This window comes from Manduca sexta, unplaced genomic scaffold, assembly GCF_014839805.1.
Source record: "Manduca sexta isolate Smith_Timp_Sample1 unplaced genomic scaffold, JHU_Msex_v1.0 HiC_scaffold_3485, whole genome shotgun sequence".
In the NCBI taxonomy this organism is placed as follows: domain Eukaryota; kingdom Metazoa; phylum Arthropoda; class Insecta; order Lepidoptera; family Sphingidae; genus Manduca; species Manduca sexta.
Window position 1 is genome coordinate 1 of NW_023594558.1, and position 13,466 is coordinate 13,466.

Below are 13,466 nucleotides of genomic sequence, written 5' to 3' on the forward strand. Positions count from 1 at the left end.
AAACCACATATTCATCTACTTGGATATGACACTTAACAATAAGTTACTTGAGCCGTAGATGTAAAATAAAAAGCGTAGGTTTTGAATAAAATAAATCTTAATAAAAGGTAATTTTAATTTTACGAGCCTAATGCCACTACTACTATTCTAAGAGGAATTCGTCGCAGCGCCAACATACTTTCAGTCAGAAATACAATCACGCAAACGCCATATTCGCTTTAAACAACAAAATTATAAAAAATCAGAAAACTGAAACCAGGATTTTTGGTGAAAATATTCTTTACTCATGGATGATTTTTGGCACGATGTCAGCAAAGGTGAAGACTAGTGTGTGGTTTCATGTAGGAACGCAATGTCAAAATGACCCTGGCATAATCAGTCCACGATGTATGCAAATGAACGCATCAATGTTATTTATTCCATACAGCTGCCCAACAGAGATTTGGGCTTACATTTTGAAACCGATCTAATTATGTTCCCGCCTAGGGCGTTTTCATTTCGGCCCCCTCAAAGGGTCCGTGTGGGATACATAGGTCATGTACAGGGGAGGAATACCGAGGCGGGTCTGGCCGGCCATTGTGCGATTGAATTTGACACTCCCGTGTTCACGATTCATCATTTGGTAGATCGGCACAGCGCTTGGAGCGGATAAAAGTTTAAACGATTTGAGTATATAGTTTGACTTGTTCTGTTACTGAACGGATATGTTATAATACTAGCTTTTGCTCGCGGCTTCGGCTGCGTGAAGGAATTTTCGGGATATAGTTCCCGCTATATATTTAGATGGAAAGTAGCTTATGTCGTTCCCAGGGTTTTGCACTCCATAAGAAATTTATTGGGTAGTTTTTGAGTTTTTTATGTTCAGACAGGCAGACAGAGGGAGACTTTGTTTAAAATATATTTTTGATTTTTAAAGAAAAGCAATTCCGTCGTATCTGATTGTTGCGTAACTTTAACTGTTTACTCAGCGCACGCTACGGAAGCTCTCAAAAGGAATAAATTTTCCCCGATTTTGCAACATTTTTCATTGATGCTCCGTTCCTATTGGTTATAGCGTGATGTTATATAGCCTATAGACTTTCTCGGCTATCTTAGACTAAAGATTTTTCAATTCGAACCAGTAGTTCCTGTGATAGATTAATGCTTAACTAATCATAAATTACCTATCATAATTGGACCGAATTATGCCAAAATGTACCAACTACTTTTTGGGTTGTATTAATAAATGAAACTCACCTTTGTGTAGGGTCTCAAGTAGACTTTTAATGTATTTAACTATTTAACAAACCAAACTTAAGCTGTCATAAGAGTTCTCTGAGCTGAGCCGCTACTGTTAAAAAAACAAATCTCAGCTGCCAAAATCCGGCAGATGCTGTTACTTAAGATACCTTTTTGAGATGTTGATAACTGTTTAATAAATTGGAACGATCTTAAGATGCTGTCTTTAATTTGACAACGTCAGAGAGTTGCATCTATTAATACGAACCTTAAACATTTGTGGATTATTTGCTAGTTGGATGATGATTGATGTATTTACTATGTAAGTATTACTTACTGGTGGTAGTACACATTTTATAGCGAGCCACGTACACAAGGTGTTAAAACTAGCCACAGTGGCCCACGTAAGTGTGTCGCGTTTCGGTATTAGCCTGTGTATATCCAGATTCAACAGGCCGGCATAATTGTGCCGATTGCCAAGGGGTAATAATCACTCAGTCGACGTACTATTATACTTACCATCAGGTCCAGTAGGGTCACTTTATCGTACTCGTAAAAAAATGTCAATTGGTTCACACATACTTTTTGTGTTAGATATAAATAGATCTTGGTGTGTTTTGCTGTACAGTAGAGTATTAATTACATATTTTTGGATAATTTGTGAATTGGTACATTTTAGCATAACCCGGCCCACTGATAATGTATTTATAATTATGACTCATTTGGAAACAAAAACTGATATAATGAAGATAAAACCTAAGGTACGTAAAATGTTTAAATATTTTTAAATAACGGTGAAAACGCAGACGATAAAAAAGTTGAATTGAAGGCAATATTATGATACGGCACGTTTCCTCTCGAAGACGTAAAAAGATGTAAATAGTTTTATCGTTCCAGTAAGTATTGCTTGTTAAACACGTAACACAATGCGTAGAGTTTCTTTTTGTTTTTTTTTTCTCCTCGTCTTTAAAAGGGAGAAGGCGAAGGCTCTCAGCCATGCAGCCTAGTCCGCCGTAAAGAATGTGTTAGATGCATCGATATATATATATGTACTACGTACTAGATTTGGCGTTGCGAACATTTACCGCGTTCAACTGAATTGAACTGTTATCCATTCAAACTGATTTTAGTATGGTGTCAGATGATTGTGGCTGTGTAGTGTGTACGGAGTGTGCTCATGATATAAAAACGCTAGTCTAAGTGCAAACTTGGATGTAAAAAAAATATTAGTGTAATAAGTAAAATTATTTAATAAATAGATTATGACGGTGACATTTTGGTTGTCATTTTAGTTCAGATTTTGAACAAATAGTTTATATGGACGTTCGAGTCTATATAATATACGTCAATGTGAGCCAGAAATTCGTATTTCAAATATTGTGTGTGCAATGTGCAGAAGTGGGCGCGTTGTGGGGATATCGTATGCATAGTAATTCCCGATGACGTCAAATGTGGGTATTGCGCCTCTTTACTGTTCCTTGTTACTTACCCCTTCCACCGAAATTCAAAGATTAATAACTTGTTGATTTTTTACTGGATTTTAACAATTCCTTCTGTTATATTTCATATAATTTAATAATTTATATACCGTAAATATTTGATAATAGTAAAGAACAATAATGAGTCCGGTACTCAATAGGGTAAGTTAGTAAGTAAGTTAATAAACTTACAAACTACTCGACCCGGATTCGAACACGGCATCAGAGCGGTTTCATGTCGTGTACGCAATACAACTAGACCACCGAGGATATTTCTTTGCAATATTACTAATAGACTAGGGTTGCCTTCTATCCCGGTGTACGGGAAGTTGCGACATGTCGGTTTAGGATGTCGCCCCCCAATGAAGGCTGGGCGGTAGTAATAAGGTATTTTAACCGCGACACAAAAAAAAGGACACAAGTCCTGAAATACTTTTTAAATTATTCAACATATATCTATACGTTTACATTTACAATATCGCAATGATAAGCAGTCGAGTATGACTCTAAAAGATATAAATTGATTAGGCCATTTTTAATAATTGCTGTTATAAACGCTGAGTCATTAAAATTACTATATCAAACATAATTAGAACCAAAATGTCGACGTAAACCGCCTTATTACAGAAGGAAGGCTAACTTTAGTACCGAGTTTGGTACCAGGTTTAATCAATGGACTAAAAATATTACACCGCCTTCAGAAACCTTTAAAACAAAAATTATTTAACCTTAACTATAAAAAATCGGCGATAGCCTAGTTGGGTGTGGAACGGACTGCCGAGACGAATGTCCGCAGGTTCAAATCCCAAGGGCATACACCTCTGACTTGTTCTAAAAATTATGTGTATAAGTATTCCTTGTGAATTATCGCCTGCTTTAACGGTGTAGGAAAACATCGTGAGGAAACCTGCATACTTGAGATCTTCTCTATAGAAATTTTGAGGGTGTGTGAAGTCTACCAATCCGCACTAGGCCAGCGTGGTGGACTAAGGCCTATTCCCTCTCAGTAGCAGAGGAGGCCCATACCCAACAAGTTGGACAGTATATAATACCGGGCTGATATTATTATTTATATACAGTTTATTAATTTTGGAGTCGGTGCTTAATAAAAATTACACATTGCTTAAGTAAAAATTTTTATGACATGCTTAAATTTAAAAAAGTATTTACAGTGCTTATTAGTTGTAGGAGTTTAAAAAAATAGATTTTGTAAACTACTTGCTAACTGTAAAGGAATATCACAATTTTCCAAAACTCGTAAATGTGACCATACGACATCTTTACAAAACTTGAGTGCACTAAGCAACAAAAACTTTTCATTTGTGACGAAACGGGAAATCTTATTTAGTAAACGTCCGAATATGAAAAAGTTGGCCAAAAGATCCGGCCTGAGACTCTCCGATAGTGGGGGCACCGCCGAACGAAGTTTGTTCATCACTAGTTTGTATGGGCGCCCCCACGGGTCCGCGTCGAGAGTCTCAAGAAACTCCCCACGATGCCGCGACATTGGCCTTATGAATAGCCACCCGCAGCGCTGTCTTCGACTCCTTGTAGAGGCCGTAGAGCTGCCGCTCCTGGTCTTCATGTTCACTACTACGTATGCAGCGGCGGCGATGCCTAGCGAATCGGCGGCGCGCAGACACACAAAACGCACGCAAGCGCGCTAGCTCCGCCGACCACCAATGCACCTCCCGCCGCGGAGGACGACGGAGTGCCCGGGGCATGGCGGCGTCGCAAACATCCGACATTGCCACCCCGAACCACTCCGCCTCCTGCTCGACCCGAACCGGACCCTCCGGCTCGGGGAGCCATAACACTACCAGAGCGGCCAGCTCTAGGGCCTCCTTGTCGAGGTGCCTTAACGCCCACCGCGGGCCATCCTGTCGAGGGGCACTCGGTCCACCAACACTATTGGGCCGGATACTCGGGGTGCCGAGACGATCGAACCTAATATAACGATGGTCCGACAGCGTCTCCACGCCCACGAGGACTCTCCAGCCCTGGACACGACGTGCAACGGCAGGACTCCCAAACGACAGATCCATTATGGACCCGCCGTTGTCCCGCACGCACGTGTCCACCGCAGTGTTGCCAGGGCCCTTGAGTCGTAAGTTACGTTTCGTTTCCTGAAATGTTACATTTTTGCTGCAAAAGCTACATTATTGTCTTTTTTTTTAATTTACGCGTTTTTGGGCAAGCATTTCTGTAGCTACGAAACCGCGGGGACTCGCGAAGTAGGAAATGTGCGCGCGCACATTCAAGCAAAATCAAGTTTTAATATATGCAAGATACGTTTCATTTTGTCTTGGCGAGCCATTTCTAAGTGTGATATGGGGTGAAATACGTTTTAGACCGGCCAGTTTTAGGTGCGTTCAATTTAGATGCGTTGAATAGAAATGCGTTCGTAAACTATTTACAATAAAAATGTTCTATTACAAATATCGTTGTTCTCAAAAGTTACGAAAAATGCCTTAAATATAAAAATTACTTACATGTTACGCGAGGGTCAAAAGTAACGAAAAATGTAAGAAATGTAACCTTCTGGCAACACTGGTCCACCGACCCCCTGTTCAAGACGGCCAGGCTGACGGAAATTGCCCATTCCTCCAGGACCTTACCACGAGCGTTGGTCGCCGGCGAACCCCAGACCGCGGACTTCACGTTGAAGTCGCCGGCGACGATCACCGGGTGAGTTTGGCCCTGCTCAACCAGGGCCCCCAGCAGAACGAGGAAAGATTCAAACTCCGTCAGGAGTCTGTTGGGGGAGAAATAAACTCCTACTATTCACAAGTTCCCCAACAGAGCCACGACGCATCTCAGGCCCTTCTCGACTTTTGCGAAGGGCGGGGGAGCCAACGGCACCCTGGTGATGATGGCCACCGACCCGTCGATGTTCCCTGCCCAGTTTTCGCGGGGCGGGACAAAATACGGTTCGGCGACCACGGCCACGTGCACCGACCACTGCGCCTGGCTTTGGGACAGCAGGTCCTGGGCGCGGGCGCAGTGGTTTATGTTCGCCTGGAGGAATTTGAAGTCCATTACTGATAAAATTATCAGCAATCGATTTATTGCAGTGTTTGCATTTAAAATCACAATCTTGTGCTAAACGTTTTAATTTTGCTGTATATTCTACAATCGATTCGTTCTCCTCTTGTGTCCTTGTAATGAATTTGTGTTGAGTTGCCCACATGCTTGGTTTTACGTCCAAGTAATCATCCAAAATTTTAATAAGTTCGGCGTAACCGACATCAGAAGGTTCTTTTGGTGCACATAGATCGTATGCTCTTTGATGTAATTCTGGAGGAATAGAACTTAAAAGCATGTACATTTTGGTTTCGTTGTCATGGCAATTATTTAAAAGCAGAAACATTTCTAATCTTTTTGTAAAATTTATAAAACTTTATTTTTCTTGTAATGGTAGAAACATTATCTTCGGTACTATCGTTTCACTGCTTCGAGCGTATGTAGATGTAGGTGTTGCGTAGTATGGTGTAGAAATAGATGTTGTAGGGTTAAATCCTGTAACTTTACTTGTAGCTGTACTATTAATTCTTCAGTTATATATATCTTTCTTCTATTTTTACCTCCACCTGATCATCACATTCTATTATCGATTCAATTTCTGTTTGAATTTGGTCGAACTTCTTTTGATAAATTGTCAAATGTTCTAGTCTTGCTTTTAATTCTAAGTCTGGAATTTCTTGTTCATTTTGTAGTAAATAGTTTTGTAACGTTTTAAGCTGCCCCCTTATGGAGGCTCGCGTTCTTCGAAGTTTTTGTAGTTCCATATCCTCGTCGCCAATATTATGTATTAATTGTATATAAAATTAAAATATGTACATTTTCATATATTCTTTTATTACAATGACAAACGTCAATCACACATCTATTTACTTTTTAGTGACCATACAGTGGCCACGAACACAACATTAACAATTTGAATGCACATTAGTATGGACAAATATGGACAAATGGTTTACGGTGAAGATAGAGGCAATGCGCGAGTAGCTTTTCGACTTTACGTAGAAAAGTGACCCAGTGCTCGGCACCAACAGATAGCCGTGTGATAATTCGGGCGTATCAACGTATTTTGGATAACCAGCCTGTTGTACCCAGACAAGAAAGGTCTAGAAGACCCACAAGAAGGCGTATGGAAAACTTTCAATTTTAATAACCACGCAATGGATCGCATTAATTGCTGTCTCAAGTATTACGAAATTGTTATGCACACATATCCGATACACACGGATATAGGCATAAAATACTACTTTACTTTAAATATTTCGGTAGACCGTTTTTACACGTCGGGCATGATTTGGAGAGTGTTCAACGATAAACTAATCTTAATATTATAATTATGTGCCTTAATAACACGTAAGTATGACAACGCTAAAAAAATCAAAATCATCATGTATTGTCGATAACCGCGACATTACTACATCTACAATAAATATATAAGTGTGACATCGGTATGCTCAAGTGACATTATAGTTAGGGTACTACGTTAACATGGGACTGCAATTCGAAGGTGCAACTGATAATATAAGTGAACCTCAGTTGGCTTATATACGTGGTGTCTTAGAGAAAAGAGGATATAAAGACACCAAAGTAACTATTCAAGCGGTTGGTAAAGATGGTGATAACTTCGTCGCTAGTGTTAAAAGAATTGTGGTTCGAAACGAAAATGGGGAATTCCGAATGATAGCGAAGATTGCGACGCAACATGAATTATTAAGAGCTAACATGGCATTAGAAAATATATTTAGAAATGAACATATTATGTATACTTCGGTTCTACCTAAATTTCACGAACTGGAAGAACAAGCTGACTTACCTAAAAAAGACAGGCTGAGGTTTCCAGAGTGCTATGGATCTTTAACGGCAGCACCACACGAAGTGATCCTTCTGGAAGATTTGCAAGTACCCGGTTTTATCATGATGGACAGATTCAAGACATTATCCGATGAATGCATCAGATCCGTGCTAAGGAACTTTGCCCTCCTGCACTCCCTTTCCTACGCTCTGAAAAATAAGGAACTGGACGTTTTCAACGAATACAAAAGTGCCTTATTTGATGTATGGGCAAATGCGGCGAATAAAGTAGAAACAACATTCTTAAAGCCTATCGAAAATATATTATTAACGCTGGTAGGCGGAGACCAAAGGAAAAAGCTTATAAAAGATAGTATTGACCACGGGCTCAAGCTGGGCTTAAAATTGAAGAAACATGACGAAGACTCGAAACGTTCTGTCATTCAGCACGGCGACTCATGGACAAACAACATATTGTTTAGATTTGATGTAAGTGTTTTTTTTTATAAATATATATAAGTATATGTATAATTCAATTCGTAGATCCATATCCAAGGGACGATTTATCAGAAAAATAATAGTTGTCATTGGTCCGAAAGAAGATAATAATATCATTATCAACTAGCGGTGCACGTGATGTCATCTGCAGGGAAAACAGGCTAAGATAGATCTAAGTACCCCCCCCCCTTCGCTTCCTCCCCCTCCTCCTCCCCCGAGATTCACGCGATGGCTTGGATAAGATTCCTAACTTTTTTTTCTTTACATATACATACACAATTATACGCGCATTCTTAATGATTATAATTATATCACTCACTTTGTGATCCGATTAAAAGGAACATACATTGATTTGATAGTTTATCGTGTATTTAATTATTTAATTTAAAAGAGATGCCAACATGTACCTATCTAAACAAACTAAAGTATTGAACATCTTTGATCCTTTGGATTTTTTTTTATTAAATAGACACTATAGTAACTCCGAGGAAAATAGCTATAGTTCTTTTAGAAGATAATTAAATTAATACTACTAATAATATTTTTAAAAAATCACCTAAAACTAAAATATATGTAGATAAAACTAATTTTATTACCATTTATTTGAAAGCAGAGATTAGAGTTGGATTTTTGTACTTGGTCGAATTATACATTTATGTGATAAGTAGCACTTACTCAAAACTTGTTGACCATTATTGAGCCCCATTCGGATGTGACAAGCCTTACATGCGCGTTTACAATGATTCGTATTTGTTCTCATTTTGATCAGAGTGTTCACATGCTAACGCGCGCAATTACACGTAGTTGTTACCGCGTGTTTCGCTAGCGCCTGTCTGATGCTTGTCATCTGAACAGGGTCTTGATTAACTGAAAATTAGTATAAAAGCGGTTATCAAAATTTATTATGTTTTCAGGGTGATATACTGCAAGAATCCATATTGATAGACTACCAGATATCAAGAGTATCTGTACCAACATTTGATGTAATGTACACGATTTTCAACTGCACCGACCATAAAACTCGATTGGAACATTTCTACGATTGGATTGATTATTATCACTCAGAATTAGAGAAGGCCCTTGGTAATTATGGAATTAAAGCAAACTACATCTATTCCAGAGACCAACTATATGCCGACTTGAAGAGATATGCTAAAGTCTTATTTGCTGTATCATTAATAGTAGCAAACAATCTGGTATTGAATCCTGAAGAAGCAGCCAAGTTCAAGGAATCAATAAAGAAATCAATGGAGGATAGTGAATATTCAGATTTCTCACCAAACGAAGAGGAGACCAATCTGCTAAAAAAGCGTAAAGTGGAGGAGCTTGTAGACAGTTTTGTGAAGTTTGGGTTATTGTAAAGTGAATAGAGAGTTGAGAAGGAGAGAGCCGTTTATTACAACCTTTTGCAGTGAAACTTCTTCAGAATCGTTGTGATTTGAAACTAGATGAAACGAAAATGCGTCACGATATTTGAAAAGGGAATAGCGTCCAACCAGTTGCATGCTACATTTTGCATCCTTATATTCTTTTGTTATATTGTATTTAATAAATGTGTTTGCGCCTGCATAATACCAAATATAATAAACCTTATATTTATACTAATACTCCTGATACTCTTTATTTATCCCAGTCTCTCGTGGTCTATTTTTCAGAAATTTCACTTCTGCCTTTTGTGAATTATACACACACTTTTTATTCCAATTGTAAATTCGATGGAAAGAATAAAATATTGTCGCGGTACACGTGGTATACACAGTGCAATTTTGACATTGCCTAAATAAATAATACCACATACTCCTCATCACCTTTACTAAAATTGTGCCAAAAATCGTCGATGAATAGCGAATATTTTCATCACACATCCCGGTGTTACTTTTTAATTTTTATTTATTTTATAGTTTAGTGCGAATATGGCGTTTGCGTGAATGTATTTTTTGAGTGAAAGTGTGATGGTGCAGCTGCGACGAATTCTCTAAGAGTAGTAAAGGCATAAGAGCTTGTAAAATTACTTTTTATTGATATTTATTTTGTTCGACTAACTTGTTATAAAACGTTACTCTCAAGGAGATGTATATATAGCATCATTTAGTAATGCAATGTTATAATGTCCTTGTACAAAAAGAAAAAAAACAAATTAGTTAAAACACATTCAATGTCCAGGCCGCGCCAACTACTTGGCAATCTTAACACAATCTGTGTTATGACAGAGAAAACACAGTACTAACCATCAGAGCCCGCCACATACTGAATGTACGGACGCCATATCAACATTACTATTACAAAGAGGAAAACTTTGTTGGTGTGTAGGGGCTAATTTTAAAAACTCTTTCACTAATAGTTAGCTAATTTACTCCTCGAGTGCTTTAGGTTACTTTTTTTTCGGGAATTTTATTCCGGAAAACTTATCATGCAGGCGGAGCCGCGGTCAAAACCTAGTATTATGTAATACTTCAGAGTTAGGTATTAAGTGTGTAAAATTAGTGTCTTTAGAAGATAAAGTTGTGAGTTTAATCCCTAACTCAACCTACAGACCTGAAAACGTAATATTCAGATCTACAGACTTGTACTGACAGCGTAAGGTTTGTGTTGGGGATGTTTCGTATGTTGTTGTATATTTTGATAGTATATTATGGCTATTGGGTAAAGAATTAAAAAAAAAATACTATTTACGCGACTACGGTGAAGCTAGAAATGGTAATTATCATCAATCTTTATTGATTTGAGTTCAGCTTGCGCAGACCTACAGCCATTAGTGTTATTATATATACCACACTGACATTAGTATTAATATTCTCAGTTTTAGTATTGTTTATCGATATTATAATATATGTTAGGAATTGAAGCGATTTCGTTTAAAATAAAAAGAACTATCACTGACTACAGATATACTTTCACGAATATTACACACACCAACCGACAAATACGACTGCCAAAGACCAACTGCTTCGGTCTGTGAAACGCTCAGTGTTTTTGTAGCAAAAAGTATCACAAATACCTGTACAAAAATATTTTTATCCCAATACGCCCTCTCTTGACAGGAGACCGTCTTCGATCACGCATTTTTAACAAAATAGACAACACGTTCAAAACACCCTTCCGCGCTCGCCTCCTAGTGTCATTACCAGAGAGAAAAAGTGATGGTAACAAAACTCTTCAGCGACACAGCTGTCAAGCAGTCATTAAAGGCAATGCATTCAATTCTTAATATGGTGAGATGATTACCATTGAAAATCTGCAGAAATCTTATTCAAAGAGAACATGAAATTTAATTCAGGCAAAAGCCTATGACTCCCTAAAAAAGCGTGCACTCAAGCTTTCACGAGCAAAGACAAAACAAGAATATTGATCATCTTTACTTACTTGTAAGTCATGTAACTTCAGTTGTTTTAAGAAAGATCCAATGAACGGTGCATCCGGATGCGACGGGCTCGGCGTCACAGATAGGTGGTAGAAGAGACAATTAAAAACTCAGGGCTATTATGTGGTACGAGCTCTATGTATTTCTGTACCACTGCGTTACACACGGCACTGGTCGCTGGTGTTAATCAACACGAGTCACTGACCTGGGGGACTCCGAATCAGGCGAACACGTGGTCGGAGTTAGCACACCCGACAATGGTGATGCGCAGTCAGGAGGCAGCTCTCTCGCACCGTCTGCTGCACGCGGCTGACTCCGGCGGCAGTTGGACGGGCTCGGCTCCCGCGACGCCGGTGATACGCAGTTAGACGGGGTCAGAAGGCAGCTCTCGTCCCGTTCGTTACGGCTCAGCACTCCCTGCAGTGAACCGCGTGCCGTGATACCTAGCGGGAACAACGATGTGCGAGACAACACGCAGTTAGTTAGTCGTGCTACGGCCAGATATGATTGCAAAAAGACTGCGAATGACATTGCACGCTTATTTATACAGGCGCCATTCGGGCGTACGTCACAACAATTGACAGTACAAAGCAATGGCGACTCTGATTGGTAGTTATAACTGCGAGAGCATAGATCCTTCACTTTATAACCACAGACTACTTAGAAAATAATTAGTAACGTTACACGGACATCAATCGTCCACAATACACTCATGTAGAATTTCTGATATAACTCACACCAGCCATTCGCGTTCATACAGGATATCATCGTGGTTCTCATAAATACATGAAGTTGGCAACGACCAACATGAAGTGTTGGCAACGACCAAGCTGAAGTGTTGGATCATCCAACATGACGTATTGACATTAAACAACATGAAGTGTTCCAACGACCAACATGTCTAATGTTGCGAGTTTACATGAGTGGCAAGTATTGGCAACAACCAACATGTTTAACGTTTGCAGATAAACGACACATGATGGCAACAACTAACATGAATTACTTTTTTTTATTTTGCCCACTAAAGTGCATGAGTTGGCAGCGACCAAATTGGAAGTGCCTAATACATCATCTGGCATAAGCAAAGTGCACGTGTTGGTACCGACCAACATAAATGACATCCATAGTCATGGTTGAAGAATGAAGAGCAAGTCTCGGGGCACCACTCGCCCATCCAAGGTATCTTACACGCGCGATATTCACCGCCAGCCAATGCTTACCAAGACAACACGCGGTATGAGTTCGTAGGTAGATTCTGTAAGTATCATCCTACTCTGGACATTTATAGTAATAATAATAATATCAGCCCTGTATTATATACTTGCCCACTGCTGAGCACGCCCCCTACTACTGAGAGGGATTAGGCCTTAGTCCACCACGTTGGCCTAGTGTGGATTGGTAGATTTCACACATGTTCGAAGATTCTGAGAGAACTTCTAGATGCATGTTCTCACGATGTTTGCCTGACTTAAAGGACGATGAGATTCATTGGAATCAACATATTTTAGAACTTAGTCAGAGGTGTGTGCCCTATGTTATTTGAACTTGTACATTCAGTCTTGGCATTCCGTACTGGACATTTAAGTATATAATAATTTTTTAAAGAACATGTACATATTCTCAAAAAATAACTTTACGCTAATTAATACTAGGACAATGATAAAATAATTTAAGATTGTTATGTTTGAACACTGGTACCCAAGACAAGATTAAATTGTGACATCAGGATGTTCTCATGAGACATTACCTGAGATAATTTACATGAGATGCATTGAGGTCAATTATTTGAGAACTTAGTAGGAGCGTGTGTGAGTGGGCCTATGTTATGTGCTCATTGTAGTTTTAGTCTTTAGCCTAAAAACTTTTTTCTTATGTTAAAGTTTATTAACTAGAAATATATTACAGTACTGATGTGTTTTATTGTACAGACGACTCATTATAACATATAGCATGATTTGGAGAGAGATCAAGGATAAAACTAATCTGAATATCAATTAGGTATCTTAATAACAAGTAAGTATGACAACGCTACAAAAAACAAAATCATCATGTATTGACGATAACCGCGACATTACTACTTCTACAATAAATATATAAGA

General features: G+C 38.9%; 1 protein-coding gene across 2 annotated transcripts; it reads left to right on the top strand.

Annotated features, from left to right (window-relative positions):
* Positions 1–1,748: 1,748 nt before the first annotated feature.
* On the top strand, positions 1,749–10,331 carry LOC119192997. 2 transcript variants are annotated; one of them, XM_037446710.1, is made up of 3 exons: positions 1,749–2,114; positions 6,598–7,997; positions 8,921–10,331. In XM_037446710.1, the coding sequence occupies exons 2-3, from the start codon at positions 7,206–7,208 to the stop codon at positions 9,365–9,367; spliced, it is 1,239 nt and encodes a 412-aa protein (XP_037302607.1). In that variant the 5' UTR covers positions 1,749–2,114; positions 6,598–7,205; the 3' UTR covers positions 9,368–10,331. The 2 variants fall into 2 exon arrangements, with proteins under 2 accessions (XP_037302607.1, XP_037302606.1); XM_037446709.1 differs by lacking the exon at positions 1,749–2,114 and having other exon boundaries at positions 5,658–7,997.
* The last annotated feature ends 3,135 nt before the right edge of the window (positions 10,332–13,466 follow it).